This window comes from Canis lupus, chromosome 2 (genome assembly GCF_003254725.2).
Source record: "Canis lupus dingo isolate Sandy chromosome 2, ASM325472v2, whole genome shotgun sequence".
NCBI classification, from domain to species: Eukaryota; Metazoa; Chordata; class Mammalia; order Carnivora; family Canidae; genus Canis; species Canis lupus.
Window position 1 is genome coordinate 12102253 of NC_064244.1, and position 20528 is coordinate 12122780.

Below are 20528 nucleotides of genomic sequence, written 5' to 3' on the forward strand. Positions count from 1 at the left end.
TTCCCTTCCCAGATTAGGAAAGTTTTCAGCTAGAATTTGTTCAAATACATATTCTGGCCCTCTGTCCCTTTCGGCGCCCTCGGGAACCCCAATTAAACGTAGGTTTTTCTTCCTCAGGCTGTCGTTTATTTCCCTTAATCTATCTTCATGGTCTTTTAATTGTTTGTCTCTTTTTTCCTCAGTTTCCCTCTTTGCTATCAACTTGTCTTCTAGGTCACTCACTCGTTCTTCCACCTCGTTAACCCTCGTCGTTAGGACTTCTAGTTTGGATTGCATCTCATTCAATTGATTTTTAATTTCTGCCTGATTAGCTCTAAATTCTGCAGTCATGAAGTCTCTTGAGTCCTTTATACTTTTTTCTAGAGCCACCAGTAGCTGTATAATAGTGCTTCTGAATTGGCTTTCTGACATTGAATTGTAATCCAGATTTTGTAACTCTGTGGGAGAGAGGACTGTTTCTGATTCTTTCTTTTGAGGTGAGGTTTTCCTTCTAGTCATTTTGCTCAGTGCAGAGTGGCCAAAAGCAAGTTGTATTGGGAAAAACAGAAAAAGAGAGGAGAGAAAGAAGGTAAGAAAAGAGAAAGAGAAAAAAAAAGGGAAGAAAAAGAAAAAAAACAAAAACAAAAAAAAAAAAAAAGAAGAAGAAAAAGAGAAAGAAAAAGAAAGGAGAAAAAAAGGGGGTGGGGGAAGGAAACAAATCAAAAAGCAAAACAAAACAAAAACAAAAACAAAAACAAAAACAAACAAACAAAAAAAGAACCACCGGGGAGTATCTTCTGATTCTGTGTACTTTAAGTCCCTTGGCTTCTCCTGGAAGTTGTCAGTCAGTCTAGCTGGTCTTCTGGGGGAGGGGCCTGTTGTGCTGATTTTCAGGTGTTAGCAGTTGGGGGAGCTGCTGTGCCCCTGCCTGGTGCAGGGCTCAGTGGGGGTTGTTTACCCCGTGAGGCCGCAGGAGGAACAGCCCCAGTGGCGGGGCAGCTCTGGAAACCTGGATTCAGCTCGCAGGAACTCCGTCTGCAGGGCCTGGAGGCTCCGGGGCGGGGCCGCTGATGTGCTCAGCTGGGGCAGGAGCGTCCTCGCTGTCCTGGGCCCTCCCGGCCTCTGCCTGTCCCGGGGGAGGCGGGATCCTGGGCTGTGTCCCGGCGCCCTGTGCTCCGGAGCCTGCACTGGTGGATTCGCGCTCCCGGGCCGCAGCCCCCTCCGCGGAGCCGCCGCCGAGCCCCTTCAGCTGCTCCGGTCCCGCCGGGTCCCGCCGTGCGCGCTGCAGCCCTTAGGGAGCTCGGCGCACTCTCCTGGGCTGCGCAGTTGCTCTGTTACTGTCCCCGGGAGCCCGCGGGCATCCCCGCCCTCCTGGGTCCTGCTCCACCTCCCCGCGAGCCCCTTTCCGCCCGGGAAGGTCGGTGCAGCTCCTCCTCCTCCGGGACGGGGCTCTCCTGTCCTGGGGACACTCGCCCCGGCCTCAGCCCGGCTCCTCGCGGGCCCCTCCCCCTTGGAGGCCTTTGTTTCTTTATTTCTTTTTCCCCGTCTTCCTACCTTGATAGAAGCGCGAACTCTTCTCACTGTTGCATTCCAGCTGGTCTCTCTTTAAATCTCAGGCCGAATTCATAGATTTTCAGGATAATTTGAAGGTTTTCTAGGTAGTTTGGTGGAGACAGGTGATTTGGAGACCCTACTCTTCCGCCATCTTGCTCCTCCCCCCCCCGAAAGGACTTATTAATAAAAAGATGTAACTTATGAGAGTATATACCTAAAATGTGGAGAAAAAAGTAAAAATTTAGTGCTTTTAGAATGGCCCAAACTTAAGTGACCATCAACTTAATATAGACTCTGTATGAATAAGATGTACATAAATGTAATGATAACCACAAATCAAACAGTGGTAATAGATATGCAAACAATAAAGAGAAACAAATCCAAGTATATTACTAAGGAGAGCAAGCAAACCCTGAGAGAAAAGAGCAAGAGCAGAAAGGAATCGAGAACACAAAACAACCATAAAACAAGTAAAAAAAATTGCAAATAAATACAAACCTATAAATAATTATTTGAATGTAAATGGACTAAATGTTCCAGTCAGAATAGATAAAAAAGCAAAACCAATCTATATTCTGCTTTTAAGAGACTCATTTCAGACCCAAAGAAACATGCTGACTCAAAGTAAAGAGATGGAAGAGCATTTATCATGCAATGGAATTGGAAAGAACACTGGTGAAGCAATACTTGTATCGGACAAAACAGACTTTAAAACAAAGACTATAACCGGAGACAAAGAAGGACACTATATCATAATAAAGGAGACAATCCAACAAGAAGATATAGCAATTGTGAATATAATTCACCCACCCACCATGCACCCACCATGAGAGAACCCAAATACATAAAGCATAATAAGAAACATAAAGGAAGTAATCAAGAATAATATAATAATAATAGGGACTTTGACAACCAACTTACATCAATGGGTAGATCATCTAAACAGAAAATCAATAAGGAAACACTGGCTTTAAATGACACATGGACAAGACATATCTAACAGATACACTCAGAATATATAAACAGTGGAATATACATTCTTTTGAAGTGCAAATGGAACATTTTGCAGAATAGATAAAATATTAGGCCACAAAACAAGTATCAACAAATTCAAAAAGACTGAAGTCATACCATGGATCTTTTCTGACTGCAATGCTATAAAACTAGAAATCAGCAGCAAGATAAAATCTGGAGAATAAACGAATACATGGAAGTTAAATGACATGCTATTAAACAAAGGGTCCACCAATAAATCAAAGAAAAAAATTTAAAAAATACACAGAGACAAATTAAATGAAAACACAATGATCCAAAATCTTTCAGATGCAGCAAAAACAGTTCTAACATGGAAGTTTATAGCAATAATCTCAAATAAACAACCTACCTTTATACCTAAAGCAGCTGGAAAAAAACAAAACCAGTTGAATGATTGAATCAAAGAAACTATAAAGATTAGAACAAAAATAAATGAAATAGAAATAACAATAAAAATTAAACCAATGAAATCAGGAGCTGGTTCTTTGAAAAGATCAACAAAACTCACATTTAGCCAGACTCACCAAAAAGAAGAGAAAAAAAAAGAGGACTCAAGAAATGAAAGAGGAGAAGTAACAACTGACATAGAAATACAAAGGATTATAACAGCATATTATAAAAATAATTATAGGCCAACAAAATGGACAACATAGAAAACATGGATAAATTTCTAGAAATATAACCTCCCAAAACTGATCAGGAAGAAATAGTAAATTTGAAGAGACCAGGTAACAGCAATAAAATTGAATCAGTAATCAAAAAACTCCCAACAAACAAAAGCCTAGGACCACAAAGCTTCACTGGTAAATTCCACCAAACAGTTAAAGTAGGGATCCCTGGGTGGCGCAGCGGTTTAGCGCCTGCCTTCAGCCCAGGGCGCGATCCTGGAGACCCAGAATCGAATCCCACGTTGGGCTCCCGGGGCATGGAGCCTGCTTCTCCCTCTGCCTGTGTCTCTGCCTCTCTCTCTCTCTCTCTGTGTGTGACTATCATAAATAAATAAAAATTAAAAAAAAAAAAACAGTTAAAGTAGAGTTAAAACCTTTACTTCTCATATTATTCCAAAAAGTAAAAGAGGAAGGAAAGCTTCCAAATTCATTCTAAGAAGCCAAACCAGATAAAGATAAAACAAAAAAAGAGAACTACAGGCTGGTTATCGCTGATCAACACACATGAAAAAATTGTAAACTATGTTAACCAAATCCAACAATACATTAAACAAATCACGCCCCACAATTAAGTGGAATTTATTCCTTGAACCTGAGTGTGTTTTAATATACACATCAATCAACATGAACCATCACATCAAAAAGAGAAAGGCTACAAATCATATGACCATTTCAATAGATGCAGAAAAAACACTTCACAAATTTCAACATCCATTCATGATAGAAAACCCCAACCAACTAGGTTCAGAGGCAATATACCTCAGCATAATAAAGGACATATATGAAAAACTCATGGCTAATCATCCTCAATGAGGGAGTTTTTCCTCTAGGATCAGGCACAAGACAAGGATGTCCACTCTCAGTTTTATTCAACATAGTATGGAGAGTCCTAGCCACAGCAATCAGATAAGAAAAAGAAATAAAAGGTATACAAACTGGTAAGGAAGAAATAAAATTTTCCTTATTTGCAGTAATACTATATATAAAAACCTTTAAACTCCACCAAAAATATACTCTAACTCATCAATGAATTCAGTAAGTCTACAAGACACAAATATACAGAAATCTATTCCATTTCTATACATTAATAATGAAACAGCAGAAAGAGAAAATAAGAGAATAGTCCCATATACAATTGTACCAAAAGTAATAAAATACCTAGGAATAAATTTAACCAAGGAGGGAAAAGACATGTACTCTAAAAACTATACAGCAATGATAAAAGCAATTGAAGATGACACCAACAAAAATAGAAAGAATTTCTTTGCTTGTGGATAAGAAAAAATAATATCATTAAAATACTGATACTACTGAAAGCAATCTACAGATTTAAAATATAATATTAAAATGCCAATGGCAGTTTTCACCAAACAAGAACAAAGCATAAGAAAATTATGAAAAAAGTTATAAAATATGATGACATATACATAAAATGTGGATGAGGGAGTAAAGAGGAAAAGAACAGAAAAAGTAAAAGAAAGTTTTAGGAATGTGTTTTTGTTTTCTAGAACATGTTTGAACCTTAATGACCATCAAATTAACATAGACTGTTATTTACTTAGAATATTACATATGAACCTCATGGTAACCACAAACCCTAAATCTATAATAGATAAAAAGTATAGAGAAAGTCAAGCATAACAATATAGAAATTCATAAATCACAAGAAAATAAAACAAGAGAAGAAGAAATGTAGAAAGAAGAACTACAAAAACAAACAGAAACCAAGTACCAAAATGGCAATTATTACATACATATTAATAATTACTTTAAATGTAAATGGGCTAACAGCTCTAATCAAAAGATATAGGGTGGCAGAATGGATAAGAAAAACAATATCCATTGGGGTCACATTGGTGGCTCAGTGGCTGAGCATCTGCCTTTGGCTCAGGTCATGATCTCAGGGTTTTGGGTTCAAGTCCTGGATCAGGCTCCCTACAGCAAGCCTGCTTCTCCATCTATGTCTCTGCCTCTGTGTATCTCTTATGAATAAGTAAAATATTTAAAAAAAAGAAAAGCAATATCCATCTAAAGATGCCAACAGGAGTCTCACTTCAGACCTAAAGACTCATAAAGATTGAAAATGAAGGATTAAAAAAAAAAATTCACCATGCAAACAAAAGCAAAAAAAAAAAAAAAAAATCCAGGATGGCAATACTTATATCAGACAGAACAGACTTTAAAACAAAGAGAGTAGCAAGAGACAAAGATGGTCATTACACAATGATAAAGGGATTAATCCAAAAAGAGGATATGGCAATTATAAATATCTTGATCATATGCTATAAAACTAGAAATAAATCACAAGAAATAAGTGAAAATGTCACAAATATATGGAGACTCAACAACGTAATACCAAACAGTCAACAAAGTAATTAAAGGAGAAATAACAAAATGCATAGACACAAAAATAAATGACAACACAATGGTCCAAAATTTTGGGAACGCAGCAAAAGCAGTTCTAAGAGAGAAATATATAGGGATATCAGCCTACCTCAAGATTCAAAATAAAGCTCCAATAAACAATTTAACATGTAAGGAACTAGAAAAATCCCAAGTATTTTTCAAAGAACTACAACAAATAATACTGAAATTTGTATGAAACCACAAAAGACTGAATAGCCAACACAATCTTGAGAGTGAAAAACAAAAGCTAAAAGTGTCATAGTTCCAGATTTCAAGATATATTACAGAACTGTACTAATCAAAAAACTATGGTACTGGTACAAAAAATCAACACATAAATCAAGAGAACAAAAGAGAGAGTTCAGAAACAAACATAGGATTAAATGGTCAATTAATCTATGAATAAAGAGGCGAGAATATACAATGGAGAAAAGATAGTCCTTCGATATATGGTGCTGTGAAAATTGGATAGCTACATGAAAAAGAAGGAAATTAGACCACTTTTTAACACCACACACAAACTCAAAATGGATTAAAGAACTCAACATAAGACCTGAAACCATAAAAATCCTAGAAGAGAGGACAGGCAGAAATTTCCCTGGCATCAGCCATAGTACTATTTTTCTAGATATGTCTGCTGAGGCAAGGAAACAACATCAAAAATAAACTATTGGGACTATGTCAAAATAAAAAGCTTTATACAGCAAATATAATTATCAACAAAACAAAATGACAACCTACTGAATGGGAGAAGATATTTACAAATGATATACGTAATAAAGTATTAATATCCAAAATATATAAGGAATTTATACAACTTAATACCAAAAAAGCCAAACCATCCAATTAAAAAATGGGCAAATGACATACATACATTTCTCCAAATACATATAGATAGCCAACAGACACATGAAAATATGTTCAACATCACTAATTATCAGGGAAATGCAAATTAGAACCACAATGAGATATCACTATAAACCTGTCAGAATGGCTAAAACCAAAAATACAAGATACAAAAAATTTTAGCAGGACATATAGAAAAAGGAACCCTCTTGCACTGTTGGTGGGAATGCAAGAGGAGCAGCCACTGTGGAAAGAGTATGGAGGTTGCTCAAAAGCTTAAAAGTAGAAATATCTTATGATCCAATAATGCACTATTATTTACCCCCCAAATACAAAAACACTAATTTGAAAAGATGTATGCACCCATATGCTTACCACAGCATTATTTGTGATAGTCAAGATATGGAAGCAAACTAAATGCCCATCAATAGACAAATGGATAAGAAAGTATTATGTATACACACACACACACACACACAGACACACACACACACACGGAATATTATATAGCCATAAAAAGGAAGAGGTTTGCCATTTGAGAAAACATGGATTAACCTAGAGGGTATTGTGTGAAGTGAAATACATCAGACAAACACTTAAGTGGAAGTTTTTTTAAATGAGTAAACAAACAAAAAGCAAAATGAGATGCATAAATCCGGACCACTAACTGGTGGTTGTCACAGGAGAGGAGTGTGGGGTGTTGGGCAAAATGGTTGAAGTGAAGTGGGTACAGACTTCTAGTTATTGAATGAGTAGGCCATAAGAATGAATGCACAGCATGAAGAATACAGTTAAAGATGGTGTAAGAGCAGTGTGTCAGGACAGGCCGTAGCTACACTTATGGTGAACATAGTATAATATATGGTCTTGTTGAATCACTATGTTGTACACCTGAAGCTAATGTAACCTTGTGTGTCAACTATATATACATACATAGCTTCTGAAAAATTCTTGGATTTTTCTTTTAAACAAACATTTAATGAGCACATTACCTGCTGGACTGACACTAGCTAATTTCACCTACAATATCACAGCTAAGTAAAATCTTGGTTATTTCTGCTCTCACCACAACTCTGTATACTTATTATTCCAGGAAGGAAAATCTCTGGTCACTGAAATTGGACCCAATTTTTATTATCTTAACTACACCACAAGCACAATCTGATTTTACCTCTCAAGCCTGGATGTCATTGGAAAAGAAAAATAAAGCCTAGAAGAACCATTGGATAAAAACGAACAGAGTACTGCATGTATAACCCAAAATGGGTTCCACACACCAACTTCTATATTTTGGATTCATAACTAAAGGATTCCTTGGTTAGTTCTCTGTTCATCTGAATGTGAAACAGCTCCCTTGCCAAGGTGATTTTCTCCTGGCAACCAATTCTTGAGTAAATATCAAAAGGAGAGTTTATCCACTGAATACTAGTTTGACCCAAATTACAATTCGTCTGATTAAATATTAAGAACTAATTTGAAGTGGGTGATCCGTTATTAAATAAAAGTCGAAGAACCTTCCTTCCTTTTCATTTCTTGTGATTACATGCACCTGCCACGATGGCTGAAAAGCAAAACAACACTCTACATATAGCAGACTAGTTCTCATAATTTCAGCCTGTGTCTATCTGGACAAATCACCCATTTCAATGTATTCTTTAGTGAGTCATATACAATGTGTATCTATGATGGCTTTTTTTAAAGCTTTTATTTATTTATTTGACACAGAGAAAGAGAGCACAAGCAAGAGGAGTGGCAGGCAGAGGCAGAAGCAGGCTTCTTAGTGAGCGGGGAGCCCAATGCAGGGCTGGATCCCAGGAACTGAGATCATGGCCTGAGCGCAAGGCAGATGCTTAAATGATGCAGCCACCCAGACACTCCTCTATCATGGCTCTTAAGACATTTAGGTTGAAACAGTGCTTTAAATAAGGGAACAGAGAAATTCAGTACATGTAAAAAAAAAAAAAAAAAAAAGTTTAGCCAGGAGAGGTAAGGAGTTTCTCCCTGTATATTACATATAGATCTATTTTAGCAAAGAGAAAAAGAATATTCGACCCTCCTACACATGACAGGCTGTATGATATATTAGAAAGGGAATGAATGTGAATTAATCGGAAACTGCAGATTCCATTCCAAGCCCTCATTCTGCTGCTCACCATCTATTTGGCCAGATATAAATAACAACCTCTCCAAGATTTTTATTCATATTTGTAAAACTGATAAAAAGATCCTGACTTACCCACTTCAGGGAATTGCTAAGGGAATCAAAGAGATAATAGAAATCGCCTTCATAAAATCTTAAAAGCAACATAAGCATTTAAACCCACCATTCCAAGTTTTCCTTTTATTTATTTTTTTTTAAGATTTTATTCATTTATTCATGTGAAACACAGAGAGGAGAGAGAGAGAGGGGCAGAGACACAGGCAGAGGGAGAAGCAGGCTCCTCACAGGGAGCCTGAGGTGGGACTCGATCTCGGGACTCCAGGATCAGCCCCTGGGCTGAAGGCAGCGCTAAACCGCTGAGCTTCCTGGGCTGCCCCGAAGTTTTCCTTTTAGGAGAAGGTAGGTGAGAATCACAGTAAAGAATATTTCAACAGGAGACCTAGCTAGACCTCTGGCTCTGCCCCAGAGTAGCTGTGTGATTCTCCAACACAGCATGCACCCTTCTCAAATTTCTGCTGCTTACCTATAAAATGTGGAAAAGTCTGATGGAATATTTAAAAATCACAGATTTTAGAACCTGAACATTTGGCAGAGTACCATATATTGAGCAAAACTCTTTTTCCCTCCAGATTTTTTATTTCAAGAGAACAATGACTTAAAGTCAGAGGGACCTGCAGCTGCTGCCAATGCCATGTGTCCACCTTTAGAAATTTTAATCACAGATTATTGGGGGTAGTCAAGGAGGAAAGCAACTTCACATGCTTTGACACAACCTTAATTGCATGATAAATGTACTTCCAAATAACTCTGATCAAATTCCACTGGCTTTTAATTCAAGGATATAGCGATCTTTCATATTCCTTAGACATTCTGATGCATCTTAAATACACATTATGAAAGCCATTATCTATACCTGAAAAGGCTGCCTGCTGGAAAGATTGAGGTGTTTCCTTATCCATCTGTTGCCTTGATTCCCAAATATCTGCCACAGCAGCTGTCCACTTGTGTTACTCCAAACTCTCTGGTAGATGGCCAGCCTATAAATATGCTTTCCAAACATGTGGTAATATAAGCGGAAGGTGCAGCCCCCTGCATCGGTGGCATTGAGGACAGGGCTGAGTAAAGTAGCTCTGTTTTGGAAAACCTGTGGCTCCGAAGATTCTATGTAGAGATAGTGTCCTTTAGCTGTGCCCAAGGTATGATCCTTCATTGGCCCTGTATTAAGTGTTGAAGTTGGACCGTGCTTCCTGGTCCAATCAACGTCGTCTTCTGTATCTTGTTCCCAGTTACAGATTCCATTTTCAAAGTTACATTGGAACTCAGGTACTGAAATTGGCATTAAATAACAACAAAAAAATAATGAAGGACAAAAAAAAAAAAACATGATTAAGAATACTTGTGATATTTGGCTCCTGCCAAGGTTAATGATTTTAATGTTTTTTAAATATGACACTAAAAGGTTTTAAAAAGTGAATAAATCCTAGATTTATATCAAGTAATAATATTTTATAGACTGGGGGGGGCATTACTTCAGCCATTATTTTCCAAATGCCTTTTATACCCATCCTTCACCATTTCCAGCACTATAACTTTATGCAAATGATGAGGGCACCATGGCTGACTCAATACTATAAACTTCTGGCTCAGTCGATTTCAACCTTAGCCAAATGTCCCAATCACCAGTGAATGTTAAAAATCAAAACAAAACAAAAAACATGATGTTCCAGAACTCATCTTCAGAGATGTTGATTTATTTTTTTTAAGATTTATTTATTTTAGAGAGAGAAAAGGGGGTTCAGGGACAGAGGGAGAGATAATCTCAAGCAGGCTCTCCACTGAGCACAGAGCCCTACACGGGGCTCAGTCTCACGATCCTGAGATTATGACCCAAGCCAAAATCAAGAGTTGGATGCTGAACCAACTGAGCCACCCCGGCACCCCCAGAGATGTTGACTGAACTGCCACAAATAGTGCGGTTGAACATCAAGATAATTCATTATCTCCCTTGGCGATTCTAACATGCAGAACTGAAGAGTCATACTTTAATAGAGTCCAATCTTTCAGAATCACCTGATGTGTACAGCATAATTGCTCGCTCCATGGCGAAGCTACCATACCAGCACTACCTGGTTAGATATGGGGGACCCGAGCAATCCATATTTTTAACAAGTACTCAACATGATCCTGATGCCAGCATTTTCCAGACCTCAGGCTGAAAAACTCCTCCCTTTGGTTTCATCTTGCCCCAATTCCACATTTCCCTCCATCAGTGCCAGAAAGACCATTCTTCTGCCTTCCATGGCAATTTATCATTTTCTTCCTGTATATACATACTCATTTAATCCAAACTGAAATCTAAGCTCTTCTTTCAAGCTTTACCTTTCCCAAGTTAAATTAACTTCCTGTTTGTCCCTGGCCAGCCTTTTCTTAGCATACACCACCTTCCCCACTTGCCTTAAACACCTCACTCCTCTCTCCTTCTCTATTTATGCCTCCTGTTGTGCTGCGGGCTCTTGGCAGCATCTCCTGAGAGGCAGTCTTTTCTTCTCACTGGATTGCAGCTCCTTTGAGCTGGAGCTTTTAAGCTTTAAACCCCCTCCAGGCACTAGAAGAATTCAAAGCACTTATAAAGGATTGACTAGCCCCTCAGTCACCTCGCTTATCTACCACAATTTCCACAATATAGTAATGTAGTCATTTTCAGGATGTGAACATTTTGTTGACAACAAGGATTTGTTTTTAGAATAAAAACATCTAGCATTATTTGGGTAGAAGGAACAGGAGTTAGAATTAATGCATAGTTTTACATTTTAGCTTCATTCACCTAAGTTAATATTTTTTTAAAATATAAATGTCAGCTGTCCTTTCACTATTCATCTTAGTAAATGCACTTGGTGCCAAAGGGGAATAAATATTCTGAAACAATAAATATAAGCATATGTGGATAAATGCAGCCGGGCTAGAACAAATCATCTGTCTTCGAAAACCACAGAACAGGAGCTTAGAACTAATGATGGGAGCCCAGTGAGTAAATGTCAAATGGGAGATGAGCTTTTGTTTGATATTTCCTCACTTGTGACTAATCAAGCCCAGCTGTGACGTGAACTGGGGACCCAAAGCGTACTCTCCGGGTGTCAGTCTTTGGCTGTGGAGCAGAAGGAGAATGTCAAGCTGCTAAGGTTTTTGACATAAAACTGGCACTAAAGCCAACAGATTTTGATATTGCCTGTCTCCATATTGACTGTATGTTCAATCTCTATTTCGAAAAGGAATGCATGTAGCTCCACCTTCAAATAAAAAACCCTATCTCTAAACGTAGGAAGCTTTAGGAAATACAACATAGATTTCTGGATGCCTAATGTATTCTATGGAATCCAGGAATACATTTATATGGAAAGCTGCAAGAGAAACTGACAGTCTGATACCACTACTGTTCTCTTTCACTAATATTTAGTCACAAGTAGTATTTTGATTATTATACTTGTACTGACATAACTCCATTCTAAGTTAATAGTAGTTTTAAGGATAATTTGCCTTTTTTTTTTTTTTTTTTTTAAGGAGTGGGCTTTGGAGAGCTTCAGAAAGATGAAAAAGCTTTCTAAATCCACAAAAATAAATTACCTTGGGGACAAGTAACACTTCTTATGGTAGCCATTGTCTAAATTATCAACTTTATTTATATCCACTCAAAGAATTAGTTGTGTAATGAGATGCATGGTAATTCTGACTTCAATCCACCTGACTGTATCAAAGATCACATATATGCATCATGCTGTACAATAATTTATATGGAAATTTCTTAATGCAGTGTTTCCTATGATGCACCAAGCATTTTATGGCTTCACTTTGGTTTATAATTAGCCTCTCAATTTAATAGGCATATAGCTTGAATTTTAAGAATTGTTGCTATTTCTGGACGAAGAAAGATGCAGATTCTTTTTCTGATTGATTTTGTAATTGAAGTAAAAAACAGCTATAAGCTTCTGATTCATTTGCAGGAGCAAGTGCAATGGGCACTACCTGGTGCTAGGTTTATTAAATTATAAAATGTATACAATCATCATATACCATAAACTTTCTGGTAATTTAAACCAGAAACTCAATACATACCTTTGACACAGCACTCCCTGCTCCCTATAGACAAAACATCACCAAATGTCCCTCCTAAGTATTTCCCCAAACATCAGTCCCTCCATCTCCATCACTGCCACTGTGATACAGGCTGCCCACACCTCCTCAGTGGATTACCGCAATGGCCTCCTGATGGGTCTCCCAAATCCACTCTCCTCCAATCCACTTATCACTCTGTATCTACACTGACATGTTTTAATATGCCAATTTTATTATATCGCCTTCCTTCTTAAAAACCCTCATGAAGAAAAACTTTCCTAATATAGACTATAAATATCTGCAAATCTGGCCTCCCTCACATTTCTGTCCTTATACTGCACCCTATCTCTCCTTCACCTCCTGGCTCCTACCACACTGGCTGGTCTCCATCTGCTACACGGTCACATATCAGGGCTTTTGCATATATATGCTCTGACTTTTTTATTTTCAGATCTCAGCTAAGTCATCTCCTTTAGAAAGTTTAATACCATTATTATAGTCACCGCACTCCTCTCCGTATCTCCCATCAAAGCTTCCAGTTTGTATTTTTAAAACAATATTTGAATAATATCTATCTTCTCAATTAGACTGTAAATTCCATGAGATCTGAAACTCAGTCATTGTGGTTAGCACTTTATCTATAGTATCTAGTTAATAAGTCCACATAACAAATATCGGTAGCCCGATTAATCAACCACTCATCACCGTCGTCAACTCTGGAACAATGCTTCCTGTCTTTGCCTTGATTGGCTAGAAAACAGTGAACAAATCAAGATCTCCACTGTAAAAATACGAAGGACCAAAATAACAACAACAACAACAACAACAACAAGCACTTACCACAGTCAATCTCATCAGTGTGATCACCACAATCATCCAGCAAATCACATAACAGAAGCTTTTCTATGCAAGCCTTGCTGCGTCAACACCAGAAAAAGTCCGGCTCTTCACAGCTCTCTGCAGGAAGGGGAAGGGTACAATTTTCAAATCTGATGTCATCAATAGCTGAGACTCCATCATAAATGCCAAGACTGACTTTATCTAGTGACAAATGGAAGGGCTGAGTAAGGCGTCCAAGCTGAATAGTGGCCTGTGACCACTGGTTGCCCTGGTTATACAATACTCTCCAGAGTACTGTAGAGTCGTTGGAATCTTCCACATGTAGCTGTAGCTCAGCTGCTCCCACTGACAGACCATGGTCATAAAACCTGAAAAAGAACAAACACAAGGAATGGAAATGATTTATTGCATAGACTAAATATTTAACTTATGGCTCTTTCACTCAGTCAACCGTTGATTAATAATTAGCTACAATGGACACCTTTATTTCTTGCAGTAATCATTGCTGTTCATATGTGAGAGCTTATCTGCTGAGGTGCATACTCTGGCTCCAGGACCCTGGGAGCCTTTCTCAAGGAGTTCCATCCAGAACAGAGGAGGCAGAGTTAATTAAATTATAATCCACTGTTGGAGGGAAAGAGTCTCTTTCATCTAAAGAAAGAACAACAAATACTGATAATGTGCTTCTAAGTAAACTGCTAATTGTATAAATATAACAGTACCTATTTTTAAAGCCAAACCAAGGGCAAATCATAAAGTCTAACAAGTGCAGAAGTACGCCTGCAACCACCGGGTTGCTGGGGTAGCTGACCACAGTTTTTAGTATTTACCAGAAGGAAAGTATGCATCCAGGTCCTGCCTGGCTAAACTTTGGGCTCTGAAGTTTGGGAACTTGTGACAAGCTTCTGCTTTCTTCAGAATGAACATAAAATGCCCTATTGAGATACAAATACAAATTGTAAGTTAACCGACTGAGTTGAGGCACCTGCCTCTTAACCTTGTACTAAGCTCTGTGTCTGACTAAAATTAAGACTATACAATTAAGACTAAAATTAATTAAGACTAAAATTAAGACTATACAATTAAAAATCAATAAATATGATGAGTCAAATTTGCTCTTATGAAAACTAAACTAGTATCTACCTCCAGGTTGAAAATCATGCAAAAAGTTAATAATTTAAGTGAATTCAGCCAAAAGCATATCTATACTCCCTCCCCTTAAGGGACCCTTAAAGGAGTCATTTCATACTAACAACATAAACATAATTGACAGTATTTAGCTATTTGTCACACTATTTGTTGCAGTAACATAGAGCTTTAATTGCTTATCTTTCTCTTAACAGGCCTGACCAAGGGTGAACAAAAGCCTCTCCTTGCTTATTACCTTCAGTTGTGTTGGGAGTATGATCCCTAGGTGGAGCCTGTTGCTCAAATTCAGCCGAAAGGTTACTTCTAGAGTTCCATACCCAATCAAAATGGTCACCACTAATTGCTTCAAACCAACCACAGCTATCTGCTTCAAAGTCACATTTGGAGCCTGAAAAACAAAATGTGACTCCTAGGATGGCTCTCCAGAGTATTCATATACTTTAGAATGGGTAAAGTTCAACTGAAATCACCTTGTTATACTTCTCTAAGTACATTAAAGGATACATTTGAGGAAAAAATAGATCCTATCTGATCTAAAAAGAAATAAAAACCAGAGTTGTGCTTTCCATACTGAAAAATTAATAAAGCAGATTTATCAATTTAAGAAATTACATTTTTACCAAATAATCTTTCAAAGAAACAGCATTATTCAGCTATATTGAGTATAGAATTGCCAAGGTCTACCTAATTTATTCAATACTCCTGTTATTTCTCTGCCACTATGACATTATTTGGAAGACTTCATTGTTCCTACAGATTATTTTATACTAAAATATGAAAAGTATCTACTTCAAAAAAATTAAAATTTGAAAAACCAAGATTATTATAATTAATATTACGTTCACCACCAATTTTGTAGAGTTTAATATTTCCCAAAGTACTGTATGCATTGCATAATATTTATAGGGCAGAATAATTTGACCCACTTTTCAGGAAATAGGTAAGAAATAGTTAATTTCTACAAAGCCATTAGAAAAGAGGAAGAGAAAGGCAGGACTGAGAAGTTATAATAACAGTATGAATTATAGCTAATATTTAATAGATACCTATGTCATAGACCCTGTACTAAACACTTTATATAGATCCAACTTTCACAATAGCCCAAGGAAGAAAGGGAAGTTCAAGGAAGTTATTAATCTAACTAAGGTCATAGAGTTAGGAAACTATATAAATGGATTGAAATCCAAAGATTTTTCACTCCAATGATAATTAAGACAAGTTAGGAGAAAATGCTAAGAATATTTAAAACTACATTTTTATAGGCCATCTCTGTTTATAAATACATAATATATAAATAACTCATAAATATACCTAGATTTCAGTGGTTTCAAAGTATGTAGTTGCCATTTCAATCCCTGGGAAAGTAATGCTTTTGATTCCTTTTTCAGACAATTAAAAAAAAACAAAGGGGGACACCTGGGTGGCTCAGTGGTTGAGCATCTGCCTTCGGCTTAGGGCATGATCTCAGGTCCAGGGATTGAGTCCCACATCAGGTTCCTGCAGGGAGCCTGCTTCTCTCTCTGCCTATGTCTCTGCCTCTCTGTCTCTCATGAATAAATAAAATCTTAAAAAAAAAAGGATCCAGGAGTTCTTTTATGAAAATACAGAAAGAAAACAAGTTATTGCTACTATGGAATAGCTATCACACATAGTTACCTGGAAAGGGAGCCTTATTGTCTATTGTCTGCTATCCAAGGAGATACCAATGTAGAAATAAATGAATATACTAATGGTGGTAAAATTTCAGGAACCACTGTGTGGCAATTTTCTAGTTTTCTTAGATAAGATCCACCAAAGACAGCAATTTTTAACAGATGATTTGCTGCTAAAATTTAAATATGCCTATCTAATATATTGTGTTCCCAAATATTTAGATTTCTATACACATTTTAAAAACTCACCTCAGTTGGTCAGAGATGTAATAAACCAGCTGAAATTAATCTAGCTAGCTGTTAACCAAATATACACTTCATAACAACACCTATTAAAAATCTGTATGTCGGGACGCCTGGGTGGCTCATCAGTTGAGCAACTGCCATCAGTTCAGGTCGTGATCCCAGGGTCCAGGATTGAGTCCCGCATTGGGTTCCTTGCAAGGAGCCTGCTTCTTCCTCTGCCTAAGTCTCTGTCTCTCTCTCAGTGTTGTTCATAAATAAATGAATAAATAATCTTAAAAAAAGTCTTTTCTTTTCTTTTTTTTTTTTTTTGGTGTTCAATTTGCCAACATACAGAATAACACCCAGTGCTCATCCCATCAAATGCCCCCCTCAGTGCCCGTCACCCATTCACCCCCACCCCCTGCCCTCCTCCCTTTCCATCACCCCTAGTTTGTTTCCCAGAGTTAGGAGTCTTTATGTTCTGTCTCCCTTTCTGATATTTCCTACCCATTTCTTCTCCCTTCCCTTCTATTCCCTTTCACTATTATTTATATTCCCCAAATGAATGAGACCATATAATGTTTGTCCTTCTCCGATTGACTTATTTTACTCAGCATAATACCCTCCAGTTCCATCCATGTTGAAGCAAATGGTGGGTATTTGTCATTTCTAATGGCTGAGTAATATTTTCAGACTTAGAGATATAATATTCTGGGTAAATCTTAACAATTGAGGTTCAAAGATTGTTCACTTTTCTGGAGCTTCACTATTGACTTCCTTAATTATCATCATTATCAGAAACAACATAATTTGCAAGAATCAGTTATCACTACTTCAGGGTTTATTGTATACCAAGCTTTGTGCTAGAGGCTGTTATGTTCATCATAGGATACCTGTTGACATAGTTTCTTTTTTTAATTTTTTTAAGATATTATTTATTTATTCATGAGAGAGACAGAGAGAGGCAGAGACATAGGCAGAGAGAGAAGCAAGATCCCCACAGGAACCTGATGCAGGACTAGATCCCAGACCCCAGGATCATGCCCTGAGCCAGAGGCAGACACTCAACCACTGACCCACCCAGGTGTCCCTGACATAAAGTTTCTAAAACTTATTTCTATATTTCTATTTCTATGGATATGAGTAAAAAACCTAGTGACTCTATAACAGCTTTTAATTATTTTCAGTAAAATTACCCTTGTTGCCACTATTAGTTATATAAATATAATTATAGTAGCTACCCCCAAGGAAAGGAAGTTAGGGGATATTTGGTAGAAAGACACACAGGTCCATCACCCTACACTATCACTGTCATGTTGAGAGCTTTTCACTAGGAGAGAAGAAATTAAATTTATGTAGGAGCCAAGGAACCTTGGCAGGGTGATGGATACAGAATCAGATGGTCTTATATTAGACTTACTGTTAGAACTTTGATGGTTTGAGATGATTCCTACAGAGAATCATGTATAAGAAATAAACATGAAATGAGCAAAGCCTGGAGCTGATAATTTGGGTCTCACGCAAAGACTTAAAAATTTATAGAAGGGTACTCTTTGATATATACCCAAAGAAGCCCAAAACACATCCACACAGAAACCTGTACATGGCAATTCCTAACTGCCAAAACATGGAAAAAAAAAAAAGTCCCTCAATAGGTGAATGGACAAACCATACTATACCCAGACAGTGGAGTGTTATTCAGCACTAAAAATAAATGAGCTATCAAGCCATGAAAAGCCATGGAGGAAACTTAAATGCATATTACTAAGTGAAAGAAACCAGTCTGAAAAGGCTCCATACTGTAGGCTTTCAACTATTTAACATTCTGGAAAAGGCAAAAATATGAAAAGAGTAAAAGGAGGAGTGGTTGCCACAATTTAAAGGTGGGGGGAAGGCTGATGAGGTGATTCACAGAGTATTTTCAATACAAGAGCAATGTCATGAAAATACTTTGTATGATACCATATTGACAAATAGATTTTACCACACATTCTTCCAAACCCACAGAATGTAACACACCAAGAGTGGATCATAATGGGCTTTGAGTAATTATGATATATCAGTGTCGATTCATCAGTTGTGACAAGTGTCCCCCTCCCCTGCCCGCTGGGAAATATTGATGTAGGAGAGGCTCTCTCTCTCTCTCTCTCTCTCTCTCTGTGTGTGTGTGTGTGTGTGGCAGGAGAGGTATGTGGGAAATCTCTAATTTTTCCTCAACTTTTCTGTGACTTGAAAACTGCTCTGTAAAAAAAAGTCATAATAATTAATTAGTTGAGCTGCAGAAGAAAAGTCTGAGCTAGCAGAGGTTAGTTCATGAGGTTTAAGGAAAGAAGCCATCTCCATGACATAAAAATGCAAGGTGAAGCAACAAATGCTGATGCAGAAGCTGCAGCAAGGTATCCAGAAGTTGTAGCTAAGAGAATTAATGAAGGCAGCCACACTGAACCACAGATTTTCAATGTAGATTAAACAGCCTCATAGTGGATGTTAGGACTTTCATAGCTAGAGAGAAGTCAATGTCTGGCTTTAAAGCATCAAAGGACAGGCTGACTCTCTAAGTTAGGGGCTAATGCAGCTGGTGACTTTAAGCCAAAGCCAATACTCATTTACTGTTATGAAATTCCTAGGGCCCTTCAGAATTATGCTAAATCTCTTCTATCTGTGCTCTATAAATGGAACTGCAAAGCCTAGATGACCGTACATCTATTTATGACATGGTTTCATGAATATTTTAAGTCTACTGTTGAACTGACTGCTCAGAAAAAAAAAGATTCATTTCAAAATATGACTGCTCGCTAACAACACACCTGGGCACCCAAGGGCTTTGATGGAGAGGTACAATGAGATTAATGCTGTTTTTATACCTCTAATACAACATCCATTCTGCAGCCCATGGATCAAGTGGTCATTTTCAACTTTCAAGGATTAATATTTAAGAAACACATTTCATACAGCTATAGATGCCATAGATACTGATTTCTCTGATGGATGTGGGAAAAGTCAATTGAAATCCTTCTGGAAAGGACTGACAATGCTAAATGCTGTTAAGAACATTTGTGATTTGTGAGAAGCATTCAAAATATCAACATAAATAGGAATTTGAAAGAAGTTGACTCTACACCCCAGGGATGACTTTGAGGTGCTCAAGACTTCAGTGGAGGAAATAACTGCAGATGGGGTAGAAACAGCAGGAGAACTAGAATTAGAGGTAGAACCTGAAGATGTGACTGAACTGCTGCAATCTCATAATAAAACTTGGATGGAATAAGTCAGTCAGAAAAAGTTCAATACCATATCATCTCACTTATATGTGGAATTTAAGAAATCAAACAGATGAACATAGGGGAAGGGAAAACAAAAAAAGAAGCAAACCACAGGAGACTCTTAGCTACAGAGAACAAACTGAGGGTTGCTGGAGGGAAGATGGGCGAACTGGGTGATAAGTATTATTGGTTGCACTTGTGATGAGCACATGATTTTATACATTAGTAATGAATCACTGTACTCTACTTCTGAAACCAATATTGCACCACATGCTAGCCAACTAGAATCTAAGCAAAAACTTAAAATTTTTAAAAAGTACTAATGCCAAAAATGATGGCCTTAAAAATGGGGGAAAAAAAACTTGAACAGATTAGGAGTTGCTTCCTATGGATGAAAAAAGAAAGTGATTTCTTGAGACGTAACCTATTCCTACTCCTGGGGAAGAATCTGTAAAGACTGTTGAAATGACAATAAGGGATTCAGAATATTACATAAACTTAGTTGATAAAGCTGCAGCAAGGTTAGAGAAGACTGACTCCAATTTTGAGAGAGGTTGTACTGCGGGTAAGATGCTATCAAATAGCACCATATCCTACAGAGAACTGTTCATGAAAGGAAGAGCCAATTGATGTAGCAAAT

General features: G+C 37.6%; 1 protein-coding gene across 1 annotated transcript in view; it reads right to left on the bottom strand.

The window, feature by feature from the left end:
- Nucleotides 1-20528, bottom strand: part of MALRD1 (MAM and LDL receptor class A domain containing 1) — a 649658-nt gene that overhangs the window by 467085 nt on the left and 162045 nt on the right. The window contains 5 exon segments of the mRNA XM_049096644.1: nucleotides 9563-9975; nucleotides 13600-13967; nucleotides 14430-14505; nucleotides 14508-14534; nucleotides 14984-15136. Coding sequence (XP_048952601.1) covers nucleotides 9563-9975; nucleotides 13600-13967; nucleotides 14430-14505; nucleotides 14508-14534; nucleotides 14984-15136 — 1037 coding nt within the window.